The 13,081-nt window shown below is 44.9% G+C and overlaps 1 protein-coding gene across 2 annotated transcripts in view; it reads right to left on the bottom strand.

The window, feature by feature from the left end:
* Positions 1 to 13,081, bottom strand: part of GYS1 (glycogen synthase 1) — a 31,677-nt gene that overhangs the window by 4,885 nt on the left and 13,711 nt on the right. For both annotated transcript variants that reach the window (XM_066627616.1, XM_066627618.1), the window contains exons 4-15: positions 11,552 to 11,743; positions 11,278 to 11,463; positions 10,319 to 10,463; positions 9,380 to 9,497; positions 7,540 to 7,660; positions 6,819 to 6,925; positions 5,558 to 5,617; positions 5,239 to 5,317; positions 4,267 to 4,380; positions 3,629 to 3,755; positions 2,596 to 2,691; positions 1,245 to 1,408 (exon numbers count right to left, since the gene is read on the bottom strand). In XM_066627616.1, coding sequence (XP_066483713.1) covers positions 1,245 to 1,408; positions 2,596 to 2,691; positions 3,629 to 3,755; positions 4,267 to 4,380; positions 5,239 to 5,317; positions 5,558 to 5,617; positions 6,819 to 6,925; positions 7,540 to 7,660; positions 9,380 to 9,497; positions 10,319 to 10,463; positions 11,278 to 11,463; positions 11,552 to 11,743 — 1,509 coding nt within the window. The remainder of the gene's footprint in view (positions 1 to 1,244; positions 1,409 to 2,595; positions 2,692 to 3,628; positions 3,756 to 4,266; positions 4,381 to 5,238; positions 5,318 to 5,557; positions 5,618 to 6,818; positions 6,926 to 7,539; positions 7,661 to 9,379; positions 9,498 to 10,318; positions 10,464 to 11,277; positions 11,464 to 11,551; positions 11,744 to 13,081) is intronic.

Raw genomic sequence — 13,081 nt, 5'->3', positions numbered from 1 at the left:
AGTGGTACAGCCTAAACACAAGTTTACTCCCACAGTGGGAACTAGTGTGCAGAACCATCTGGGAACTCTTGTTAGTTCCAAGAGCTTAATTCAGTGGTTTTCAAACTTTTAGCGTCAGGACCCACTTTTTAGAATGAGAATCTGTCAGGACCCACTGGATGGGATGTCATGACAGGAAGCGACATCAACAAAAAGGAAAATTTTTAACAATCCTAGGCTGGAATCCTACCTACACTTACCCAGGAGTAAGTCCCATTGACTCTCATTGTTAAAAGCATATACATAATAGCCTGTTAAAAGTACAGATCTGTAACATTTTTCCAAATGCAGTCATATACCAGTTTAATATATTAAAAATAAAATATTAACATGAATGGGGACCCACCTGGAATTGGCTCATGACCCACCTAGTGGGTCCCAACCCACAGTTTGTGAAACACTGGCTTAAGTTATAAAGTGTGGCTCAAGCTTGCACAGAAATCCTTCCCCCAAAACTCTAAAACAGCAAAAGCTAGTTATAGAGAGGGAAAGTCACTCTGTACTTGCTCAGGGGCACTTTCCTTAATACCCTAATTTCACATAACCCAGGATCAGACGTCAGTGTTTGAAATTGGTTCCAGGGCCATGCCTTGATGCTTCTGACTTTATCTTTGCTTCTGACAAAAGCAAAAGAGAACTCAAAAGCATGATCAGGGTTTGCTGAGCTTAAAATATCCATTTGGGGAAATGTCCTGAATAGATCTTTGGGCTGATCACCCTCTAGTGGAAAACAGGGTGAACTGCAGCAGATGAAGGACAAGACAAGGGCCACCATACAGGGCTGCTGAGATGAATTTTATCAGAGGGTACAGTTTCTTTTGGGCCCCTTTGCAAAGGGGTGAAACAGAGCAGGGGACGGGCAAGTAGAATAGGGGCAGGGTGGGAGGAGGGTAGAGACAACTGGAAAAGTCTTTGGAGCCCAGGTCTACCAACCCATGTGGCATCAGTAGTGTCCCCAGCATCCCCAATTGTGGTAGTGTTGGCAGCATCCCGTGCAGGCAACAAATCTGATTAGATAGGGAAATGTAAGATCCCAGGAACTTTCTAGGTCCCCTCCTTTGGGTCCTGGGCCCCCCTTTTGACCCTGGGGCCGGGTACAAATTACCCCCTTTACCCCCCTCTCCTGGGCCCTGCCACCATAATACCAAGGAAGAGTGGGTGACAGAGACAGCCACCATGCACATTCCATTGCAGGGCAAGCTCACCCGGCCCAGATATTTCCAATCTAGAAGGTCGGAAAGCCGCTCAGTGCGGTTTCTCTGGATGATGCGCTGCCGCCGTGACTGCTGACAGAAACTGTAGAGGAAGGAGGTCAGCTGCGTGCACGACTCGTCCAAGGCCCGGAAACGACGGTCCAGGATGTAGATCCCTGGTGAAACCCAAAAGATTTAAGGAGACGACTCTCTATGTTGGACTAGGGTAACAAGACTCATAATGCACAGTCATAAATTTTTCTTTTGAACGTTGCCATTGGTAGAAGCACAACAAGGATATGGGAAGCTGCTCTACCCCAACAACTCTAAGATACTCTGCTCTATATGCCTGGCACTGGTTCACTGCAGATGGCAACATTCAATCTGTGACCAATCCACACCACTAGAGCACAAGTGATTTGCAAATTCTTGGCACAATACACCTTACTCTGAGAGGCCGAGAGGCCTGTCTCACATTACAGCCCTGCAGCATCAGGTCAAAGGCTCACCTAGTCTAGCATCCCGTTTCCCTCTGTGACCAACCAGCTACCTCTCGGGAGTCCACAGGCAGGAGAGAAAGACATACTCCTGTCTCACTGCTGCTCCCTGGTAATTGGTATTCAGAGACATAGTGCCTTGAACTTGGAAGCAGCACAAAGCCAGCATGCTGTCAGCATGTCATGCTCTCAACAGTTAATCCCACTCTCCAAGAACCAAGAACTCCGATTCCCAGTGCCGCCTCTCCTCATACATCTCAAATCTTCCTCTCTTCTTGAAGACAGGAAATGCCCCAGCTCAAAATCTTCTTCAAGAACCTCAGACAATTCTGAGCTCCCAGCCTCTTCCTGGGGCTTGCAGGAGAAGACTAGATTGGCTGAATGGCTACACTTGACACTGACACAGGTGGACAGGCACATTCCCTCTCTACTCCCACCCCCTTAAGCTCCTCCCCATATAGAATTTTCAGTAAAGGAGGTGGTGGAATTTCTTCTCATCCCCTCTGGTTTTTCCCTTGTTGTTCTGTTCCCAACTACATAGCTGCAGCAGAAGTAAATATAATGAGAGAAGGGGGAGGGACCCAGAATGGAGGTTTTGCCCTTTATTGCTTCTGGATAATTAAACTGGTTCTCTAAAACACAGAAGCACCATGCCCATGTGGTCTGAATCTCCATCCTCCCCTAGAAGCCTCATAGGTAAAAGAGAGAAATCACAGAAGCAGGGGATGACCACTCATGTCGGTAAGTAGGTGAAGGAAGTCCTGGATGACTGCTAGTGTTGGCCTTATGTACTCCTGTTGACCATTGTACTACACTCTCCTTCAAAAGTACCCAAAAATATAACAATCACACTTCCCGATACCAACCATAGGCTGATGGATCTGCTATGTGTTCCTCCATGAAGCACCCAAAGCCGGAAAGGTTCGTGGAGATGCTGGGTATGCCCATGACTGTGCATTCAGCTGGGGGGGGGGGGGAGAAAGAGAGAGAGACTCAGATCTGAGGCTGGCGGGGCAAATCTTCATGATCCCCTCAAGAAGCTGAACAACCCATCTTTGATGTGCCTTTTCCTGGTAGCAACATGAACAAAATTAAGATGCACCAACAACCAACTCCACGGCGATGATGGTCCTTCTAGAATTCTCACAAGATGTGATATCAGGAATATTCAAAAGTTGAGCTTTCCTTCCTCAAGTGTTTGTAATCCTCAGTTTTCATTTTATAAAAAGAACAGCAAGTGCAAAACGTTATTTGGCTTGCCCTCCCTTGCCTCAAACCATCCAAAATCAAAACATATGATTGTGAGCTCTTTGCGGATGGAGACGGAGGCCGCTGAAACGGTTATAACCCCCAGGTTGCAAGAAATATAATTAAACAAATGCAGTGAATGATCCTGTCCTGTCTTTCAAGCGGAACACAGGAAAATGGAATAGAAAAAGTACTAAAACCATAAGGACCAAAATACTGTACTCGTAAAACATAACTGTCAGAAAAACCCCATACCTATCTCAGACCACTAATAATTTTTTACTTGTGTTTTCTTTAAATGGCTTTTATTATATAATGGTGAAACCTGTGTTCGAAAACGTGTAGGCAAACGTCTGTGTAAGGATCTGGAACTCAATGGATGGAGGTTATGACCCAAGTGTTCTGCCAATCTAACACACCATAGCTTGTTTACAATACCGCAACATGTTCATGTGCTCCCCCCTCCCTTCCCCTCCAATGCCAGGCTGAATTAAAAGCTTCCCGATTTGTTACAGTTTCCTGTGATGGCTGAGCCTATCACATAGGCTTTATAGCTATGGCTATAAAACCAGAATCAGAACATCCCAGAGCTCAGCACGCTACTAGAATTTCTTTTTGGTCCCAAATGCCCTACCTGCCAAGCCAACCTACCCGGTGTGTAGCCCCATGGCTCATAGTATGAAGGAAACACCCCCAAATGGCAGCCTCGAACAAATTCCTCATAATCAACAGGAAGAAGGGGACTGGTGGAAGACAGAAATTCAGGGTGGAAGATTACCTGGAAGGAGACAAGAAGGGAAATGGCAGACAGCAGGTGAACAGCTTGTGGTCCAGGAACCACCCGTATAAATGTATAAGGGTGTACCTAAGAACTATATAACCTGCCTCTCCACATGTGCATGTTATGGAAAATCCATGCCTCTGGTCTTCAGCTGGACCACAGCCTAACCAAAGGCAAGTCCTCATCACACACACTACAACCATACTGGTAGAAGAGTACGGAATGGGTTCTTGTGATACTCATTTTGGGCCAAAAGGTGTGTCCCAGGTTTGAGGAGGTCACTGCCTACAAAACTGTGCAATGCAACAAAATAAAACACAAAATAGCAACTGTCCATGCATCTCCTATCCATCATCTAGATAGCTCAGCTCTTGTGACCAACTTCAGCCAAGTCCCCCAGTAATCCGATAACTTCCTTTGGGGTAGCCATATCAGTCTGTCACAGCAAAGCAGCATCAAACGTTCTTGCAACATTGTTCAGCCAGCGTGGCCAGCCGTCAGCACTCACCTTGACACGATCAGAACTGCTGTTAAAGAGGCCAATACGTCGGATGGTGTTGAGGATGGGGTCGGTGGAGTCATCCAGCATGTTGTGGGTGCAAATTGGAGGAAAGGAATGGCGCTGATGGGAGAGGAAAACGGACATGCATTAATAAATGCCACTTAATAAATGCCATTAATAAATGCCACAAAAAGAAGGTAAGCTTTCCATGGGTGTCAGGAAAAATGTGAAACATCCTCCACGCTCCCTCCCTATCCATCATTTGCAAGTTTGGCTGGGCAACAAAACCATGGAAATCTAAGCAAATATACTGTATTCATATTTGCAGAAGGTATTCTGAAAGCAGAATGTGGACATTCTGCTCTGCTTACAGAATGAGGATTTGCAGAGAACGTGTGCAGAACATGCATCCAGGGATCAGAAGCTCACAAGCTGGGAATGTTAGAATTCCTAAAATCTAACACTCTCTCACAGTTCACTCAAAAACCCTAGCCAGAACTAGGGCTCAATCCTTCCTCAGAATCAGATGTTCTATATGTATGAATGTTGTGGTGTATGTATAGAGGAGAACTCCATCACATTTGAGGGCCCTTTGCCTGTAGGCTCAAGGAGTACAGCACAATCGTCAGTGAGCACTAGACCTTGGAGAAGATAGACATTGTGGTCCTTAGCGTTTCTGTAAGGCTCCAGTCTTTATTTCCGTGAATTCAAAAACATTGATCTAAAGCACTATCATGTTCAAGCAAAACCCAATTTGAATAAGAGCTGCTTTAATCCAAGTAATTCTAGAACCAGCTCCCAGTCACCTTCTCTAGGTATCTCATGCCACCATCCCCAAGATGCACAGATCTCCCAGAATCCTCTGGGAGGAATTGCTTGGCTACACTTCCTTCTAAGAATTCTCCACTCAAACCCAGCCTACCTTCTATGCATCGTCTAATCTCTAAATTGCATTCACCTCCCTATGCTCCCTGATACCTGCGTGGCAAAAATGGCTCTCTTCATCATAGTGAAATCTTCTTTGTCCAGCATTTTGTTCATGTCAGGAAGATTCCCCCTAAGGTAGAAGAGGAGGTAGGCAGAGCTCAATGGTGCTTAAATGGAGTTGGAATACAGGTCGAGTTACACAGTACAAGTATGAGAGGGGCTTGTATTACCTCCTACCAGGTTATAAATCATGTCTGTGTTAGAATCAAGATTTCTTCAATACAAGAAGCTACCTAAGGGGGGCAAATAGGGGCAAACCCTACATTCGACCCAGCCCCCCTTCTCTTGCCTTTTCATAAGAATTACTTACACAAGGAGTGATTCATAGAGTTTCTTGCCAAACTTCTCCTTCACTGCATTGGCTGTATCCCTAGAAGGGGAAAAAACAGACTGAGTTTGAGATTAGGAACGAGCACTAAGAGTACTTTTCTTGCTCCAGATGCTACCAACATTACAGCCCTTCTTCTTACTAGTTCCCAGATTGATTATTGCAACATTCTTGTTGGTTTTGCTGCTTTGTTGAGCACCTTTGCTGAATCTCAAATGCTATCTTCAGCTCAAGGTCAGATCACACTACTTCTTTGTACCAATCTCTTCACTGGACTTCTGCTCTCCTCTTGCCTTCATTTTCTCATTCTTCCTTTCAATGCAACTCTTTTGGATCCTTCACTCTACAGGTACGAATCGGAAATTAAGCAGAATCCTCTCTATTATCCGCCTGCACCCCTATCTTGGGTAGCTCCCTATGACTGCAATGCCCTTCTTCCTAATATCCCATTCCCTTTTGCTTTTACTGTCAACAGCCTGAAGATACAACTGTTCAGCTTGGCTAATATTGACTGGCCTTCCTTCCCTTGTCCTTTCATAATGGGTCAGGCTTTGCTCCTAAGATTATTAGCCTATGTCAAGGCATAAGTTATAAGTAAATTTTGTACAGTATCTAGGCCCTTAATAATAAATTATTACTACTACGACCATTACAGTGGTACAAGAAAGCTGTCAAGACGTCTGGGTTCTTTCCTGAAAAAGAGGTTAGTGAGACCTAGTAGAGAAAAAGATGGGGGAAGGGGTGACAAAGATGGGGGAACGCTATTCCTTGTAAAGGAAGCAAAGGCTAGCACAGGGGTTGGCAACCTTTTGGGGCAAAGGGGCCAGATGTTCAACAATGACATCTTCACTTGTGGGTTGCCGAGCTCCTGGAAGCAGCTGTGCAGGGCTTGGCTTGGAAGGCAAAGCCTCCCACCCAATTTGCTGCATGCTGGACAGAGAATGGCAGGGCCACAACACAGGAACTCCACAAATCTGGGCAGGCAGCTCTGCTACTCCCTGTCCAGCACGCAGCTAATTGGATGGGAGGTAAAGCCTCCCAAGCCAAGCTCTACAGGTTGAATGACTTTGAGTGGCAGGCTGCATCTGGCCCATGGGCTGTAGGTTGCCAAACCCTGGTCTAGTGGCTGCGATATAACTGGTACATGTGATACAATTCCCAATCCCTTCAGAGGGTGAACTGAGCCTAATAATGCCCAAATCAGCCTGTGAAATAGAGTAAGGACTTCTGGGTCTGCACTCACCAGAGCTGCTTGCGGACTGCTTGGCCTTTCAGAGTCTCAACATTGAAGTTGTTGGTCCGAGCTGGCATGATGAAGAATGCCACCACTGTGGTCTGGCTGCCATTCACCTGCCAGAACAGAGGCAAGAAATATGTGGATGTCAGTCATGACCTGTGCTTCCACCTTTCAGTCACCAGGGGGCAGGCCAGCCCACTCATCTGCTCCATCAGAGGCACTTCCTCTACATTCTCTTAAGAAAACCACTACCTCCCTTTTTAAAACACTGTACGGAGTTCAAAGGAAATTCATAAGAAGGCTTCCTACCTTTCTTTCAGAGTTCCCTGGGCACTCACCCCATAGCTTTCTACCTACACCCTAACACAACTGCAAACTCGAGTCTCCCTGTGGAAACCCGTGCTCTCCAGCACATCACTTAAACACATGATTTTAAACTAGTAGTTAAACCACATGTCAAGGGGTGGTTTGTACAATCTCCTCCAACCACCCTTAGTCCACAAGTGATTAGCTGATGGAGCTGTGGTGCAAGAGGAAGCAAGATGCACGTGCTCATTTCATGTGTTTAGGAGGCCCGTTGGAAAAATATCACCTGAACACTGGCCCTTAAGAGTTCAAAGGGCCAGAAATGACCAGGAGAATTTGGGCCGTGCAATCCTACAAGCTGCCTCCTCCCCACATACAACTGCTCCTCTTCCCACATCACAGTCCTCCTGTCTTTACCTACCCTGAGCAGATAGTTGAGCCGGGCCAGAGCTTCCAAGAAAATGTCAGCCCCTTTGTTGGAATATTCATAGCGTCCCGCAATGAAGAAAAAAACTGTCTTGTCAAGGTTGAAGTCCAGGTGCCTAGAAAAATGAAAGGAAGCGTGTGGGCGAATGAGGGACTCTTGAACAGGCAGCTGAATACTCCCTACAAGGACTGAAACTTAGCGCTCTCTCTCTCTCTCTCTCTCTCTCTCTCACCTCTCACCCTACAGTGTCATGTTTTATTACAGGACAGTGACCATTCAATTAAAGTTTCAGAACAAAATGAGAATTGTCTGTGGTTACTCAAAAAAGCAATTGCATAAAAAAAAAACCCTACTGTAATCAATTGCTTTCCAGTGCCATCAATTCAGGCATTCTAAGGGTAGGCATCAACTTCATTCTTGCGAATGGGGACACTCTACCTTTCTATCCCAGAGGTAAAGAGAACACTTTTCAGAGCTAGTGCCAAAGTGGTTACAGTGTTCAAACTTCCACTTCACCACAAATCTCAGTGACTGGCTCAAGGTCACCCAATTTCTCAGTATTACCTCCCTTAGAAAGGATTAAAGGACAGAAGGAAGCAAGAACCAAATACAGTAAGGGCAGGAAATGAGTATTAAATTTAAAAAAAAAAAGCACAAAAAACTAGATGTCCTTTCAGACTCGGTAATGCACATGTTCATGTTAGCTTAGCCTGAAATCCCATGTACACTAACCTGGGAGTAAATCATCAACACCACTGAAACCAGTGAGGCTTAAATTAGTCCTGACAATGGGATTTAAGTTTATGACAAACTTTCTTTAAATACATCCCAACAGCTCTTGTTTCCAAGCAGGCATGTGGATGATTGTAGGACTCATCAGTTAAAAGCCCCAGCAGTTAAGACTGGCTCAATGACATGGCTACTGCTGCATTAGAAGCATGGGTGTTTGTTACAGCAATACTGAAAAACTACTTCTAAGAGCACAAGGAATGCTTCAACTGTTGCGTGGAATTTCAGTCCCAGTGAACAGAACTCACTCCTAAGTAAGTGTTGTATCAGATAGCAATCTGTGCCTTCTTTTCCTTCACACAGCAGTCCACCTCTCCCCCTTCAGCCCAGCATAGTAAACTGCTCTTTAAGATGGACAAAGTTCAAAGCAGTCATAACACAGTATGGAAAGCAGCGTTTGGCTAGCTGTTCCAAGGAAAAGCAGCCACCGACTCCGAGGGCTAGAACAACCCCCTTTCACAAGCCTACAGCTGCAATCCAATGCATTATTTATTAAGCACCTCTAGGAAATGAGGTAGTTACAGTAAAAATTATATACCATACCAGTTTGTATAGTAAACCAAATAGTATACATTTGCATACCAATTAAAACCAAAACAAAATAAAGGAGTTGGAATTCTGCCTGCAGTTTTACACTATAAGATCACCACTTACAAAAAGGGGAGAGGGGAAAAAAGGAAGTCGGAATGAACAGAATCAGAAGATGTAAGGAAGAAAGTGCTGGAGAAACAAGTGACAAGGAGGCAGATCACCATCACTTTTTTTCCCTTCAGAAAAAGGTCCAGTCCCTCACCTTTTACAATGGGAATGAAAACTGTGATGGAGACACACGCAAATAAAAATTTTTTTTTAAGAAGTTCTATCCTGATTTTTTCTCTGCTAAAGAACTGTAAGCAAGGAATGTCCCCCACCTTTCAGAGCTTAAAATTTAAACCCAGCTTTCTTCGTCCCACACCACTGTTGCTACTTTTCCTTAGAGACACCACTTCCTGGGAGCTGGTGCCTGTGAGACAAGATGGCCCCAGAGGAGGCCCACGGGACTCACCCATAGAAATGTCCTCGGACAAACTCCTGGATACGGGCCTTGCTCTGGGCATGGAGGTTCTGGAATTCGTGCATGGCGGAGAACTTCTTGACATTCAAACCGTTCGGAGTTACAATGTCTGGATTTGGGAGCAGGGGGAAACAGGAAGGGAATTTTGTTTATTTAAGGATTTTGAACCTGCTCAAACTTCAAAAGGCCTTTTTTGGAAAAAAAGCAGGGACTGTACTACATAAGTTCTCCAGCACATGAGCCTGGCTTCCTCCATGATTGGAATGCCGACAACAGGCATGTCAATCAGCAAACTGAACATGGATTTCTTGCTTCCTCCTTTTTCCTGACCCATGATGCACTGGGCAGGCCTCACAAAACCTGAAGAAAATGGGGTGAGAGAATGCTCCACATCAGGCTCACCATTTGAATGAAGTACACCTGGATGCGCCCAGTGATCCAGAGTGGGTAACAAAATAAAAACCTAAACACGTCAAAAATAAATAATTTCTATGGGGAACAGAAATGTATATATTTATATATGCATACATTACGCATAAAGGAAACATCCTATATTCATATAGGGCAGTCATTTGTACCTCCCTGTGATGGGGTGACAAGTGAAACTTTATTGTCAGTCAGCTCTCCAGGATTGTCAGGCAAGGTCCTTTCAACTGGAGATGCCACTTTCTGCATGCAGTGCACATGTTCAACTACTGAACTGCGGCCTCTGCCCAGAAGAACTAGAAACGTGTACGCAACAAAAAGAACACTCATACGCTCAAGATTCCACAGTCTATGCCAGAAACTAGATTCTATTCAGTGTTATCCACAATGCACACAGGGCCGAACACAGACAACCAGTTATTCTCAGAGAAACCAGAACTTGAAGACCGTGGGGGTCTTTGTACACAACCAGCCACCCCCCCCCCCAACTTTAGCGCAACTCACCAGGCTTTCGTTTTAGAAGGTGTTCGGCTTCCACAGCTGTGATCTGGGAGACGGTTGTGAACACATGTGTGCAGTGGACAGCAGCCCGCTCCATACAGTACCGGTGGTAAATCTGCCGGTCCCCAGCCTCCTTGTCCACATTAAACTAAAGTAGGATATGGACTAATATTAAACAAAGCCCAAAAGGACTCTGAATGATAAAGACTAGTGAGAGGAGAAAGATGCCAACAGTTGGTAAAATAATGTATTTCTAAGAGCAAATATGTGCTTTGTGATAAGAAGAACATGGAATGTAGGACTCACGGGGCCTATTTGCAGGATCCTGGAAACTACTCCAGATGGATTCTTTTTCTTTGTCTAATCATTCTGCATGTCTCTCGCAGTGTGATGTCCACTCCCCACTGGAGGGGAAATTGTCCGGGGGTTAAGGAAGACACTTTGCCACTGAGACTTCTGCTTTGGGAGGATAGCTTTGCTGATTTTTCCTACCCTACTTTTGTCAATTTCATTTCTATGTTTCACCCATCCTGCTACAATCTGAGGAGATACACACTGAATTGCTGGAGAAGGGAGAGAACTTAGCTGCTAAAAGACTAAATAAGAAGAAAAGCAAAAGGCCTATGAACTGCTAAGGGGCATTTGTGTGGTTCTCATAATTGGCATCAACATACGCTTTGTCCGATAGGCGTTTTTGCCACTTAAGCAAAGAAACCCCATATGAAAGTTATGATTGAAGTTGTCACAACAGTGGGACAGAATCACATTTTTCCTGGAGCAAAATACTGCTGTTTAGACTTTTGGAAAAATGCCATTTCCCCATAACAAAAGTTCTCTCTTGAGGAAAGATGCGTGCATCTTTGACAACCTCTGAGCAATGATTACATAATTTCTTCACTAAAATGCTACTTGGGGTCAAAAAAACCCAGTTACGCACCTCCATCAACCTCCACAAAACTCACATTCTGCAGGTTGTTGTAGAAGTCCACACTGCCTGCACACAGGTAGCGGCCTAGCAAAGTAGCATGAGTGGTGAAGATGGTAGCCACTGGAAGTTTCCGGACCCGGCAAAGGAAGAGACCAACCCCGGCCAGCCACTCATGAAAATGACCGATGATGAATGGCTTCTCTTCACATTGTGCAGCAAACTAGGCAAGAAGCATAAGCAAACAGTAAGTGGGGAACAGATCATGGGGAAAGGAGCAAATGTTATCTGGCAGAAACCATGTTCCGTACCTCACCCAGAAACCAGGCTGTGAGGAAACCAAAGAGAACTGCATCGTTGGCCTCTCGATCATACCAAGGAATCCCAATGGAGCAGCTTTCCCACAGTTCTGTCTTCCACCGATCCAGGCTCCAAGCAGTTGCCCCAATATCAATGAGAATCACATAGGGACCACCCTCAATCAGCCAGCGTCCAAAGTAAACCTGGATATTATATGTAGAAGATTAGTGGATAGGTAATCACAGTGACCTCACTCCCACTATTCAAGTCTAGAAAGAGTTCAGTCCAGTTTTAAATTTCATTACAGCAATACCTCGGATAGCACAGAGGATACTTTCCCTGTAAGTTTAGTGCTCTGTGAAACTACACTGTTGGAGACTGTTGTCATAACAGGCAGCAAACAGGCACTGACTGGCCCATAATGCACTGCTCCCATTGGTTAGAATGGCTGTCAATCACCCTGGGACAAAGAGTGATGTAATGAATTGGGGAAAGCCATGCTATTGAAGGTATGATTGAGAATGTTCAAGTTTTTAATAGCTTGCAGCATTGAAGCACTGTTCATAGTAACAATGGTCAACATGTTACAATTTGATTTATTTCAGCTTTAATAATTTATTCATCTATTATTAATTATTATTATTATACCTTTTGTGGGTTGGAAAATTTCAAGGCCATAAAAGACTGGCAAAAATAGAAAATAGAGAGTAATATAGGGAAAGAGAGGGATCCGCACTGGGCACCTTGAATACCATTCAAGCTCCATCACAAGTTTCTCAACTTCCAGCAGGTGGTGCCTGCACGCATTCAAACTTTTCTTTCTCACTCATGAGGTCTAGAAACCTGACTTTAATGCAAAATAAAAACATCTGAGAATCCAAATTCTGAACCAGATACTAGATTTTCTACAGAATTCCAGAAGAGTAATTGCAGCAAACCCACCACAAATTGTAGCATATGTTTTACAGTCTGCTAAATCTGATGAGCAGCCCTGGCTCAAATTAAACCCTGGACCATCCTTGCTTATGTCTCCATGCTCCCCTCTTCTGCCAAGGAACCCAAGGAGTTCCAGGTTCCACATTCTTTAATTTCAGCCAAGAACACTTTTTAATCACGCTTTTGCAGGAAAGGCCTTCTCTCTTCTGCCACACAGAGCAGGCCTCACTCCATCACAATGTCATCATCCCCCACCAGGGCATGGCGGAGGCAGCATGTGTGGGTGTGGTATGGTGGTCTAATTTTGGCCCCTGGTTCATGTTACCCCATCTCCATTTTGTGAAAGGTCGCCTGGCTGATGTTGTCGTTCAGGCTGGGTGCCTGAAATAACTGCTCCATCAGAAATCCCGGCTGGAGCTGGGTGTGGGTGGAGAAATCAAAAAGAAGCAGCCAGAAAAAGCAGAGAGATTCGGGGTTGTATATACATTCCCCTTAACACGTACCTCTTGAAACCGGTCCAGTACCTATGCACAAGTGTTCTGGAGAATCTTTTACTCTATACCCAACATTGGGGGTTGCCTGCCAACTGTATCCGTTTTGTACGG

This window comes from Tiliqua scincoides, chromosome 5, assembly GCF_035046505.1.
Source record: "Tiliqua scincoides isolate rTilSci1 chromosome 5, rTilSci1.hap2, whole genome shotgun sequence".
In the NCBI taxonomy this organism is placed as follows: Eukaryota; Metazoa; Chordata; class Lepidosauria; order Squamata; family Scincidae; genus Tiliqua; species Tiliqua scincoides.
The sequence above is the reverse complement of the archived record's forward strand: the minus strand, read 5'-3'. Positions and strand labels throughout refer to the sequence as shown.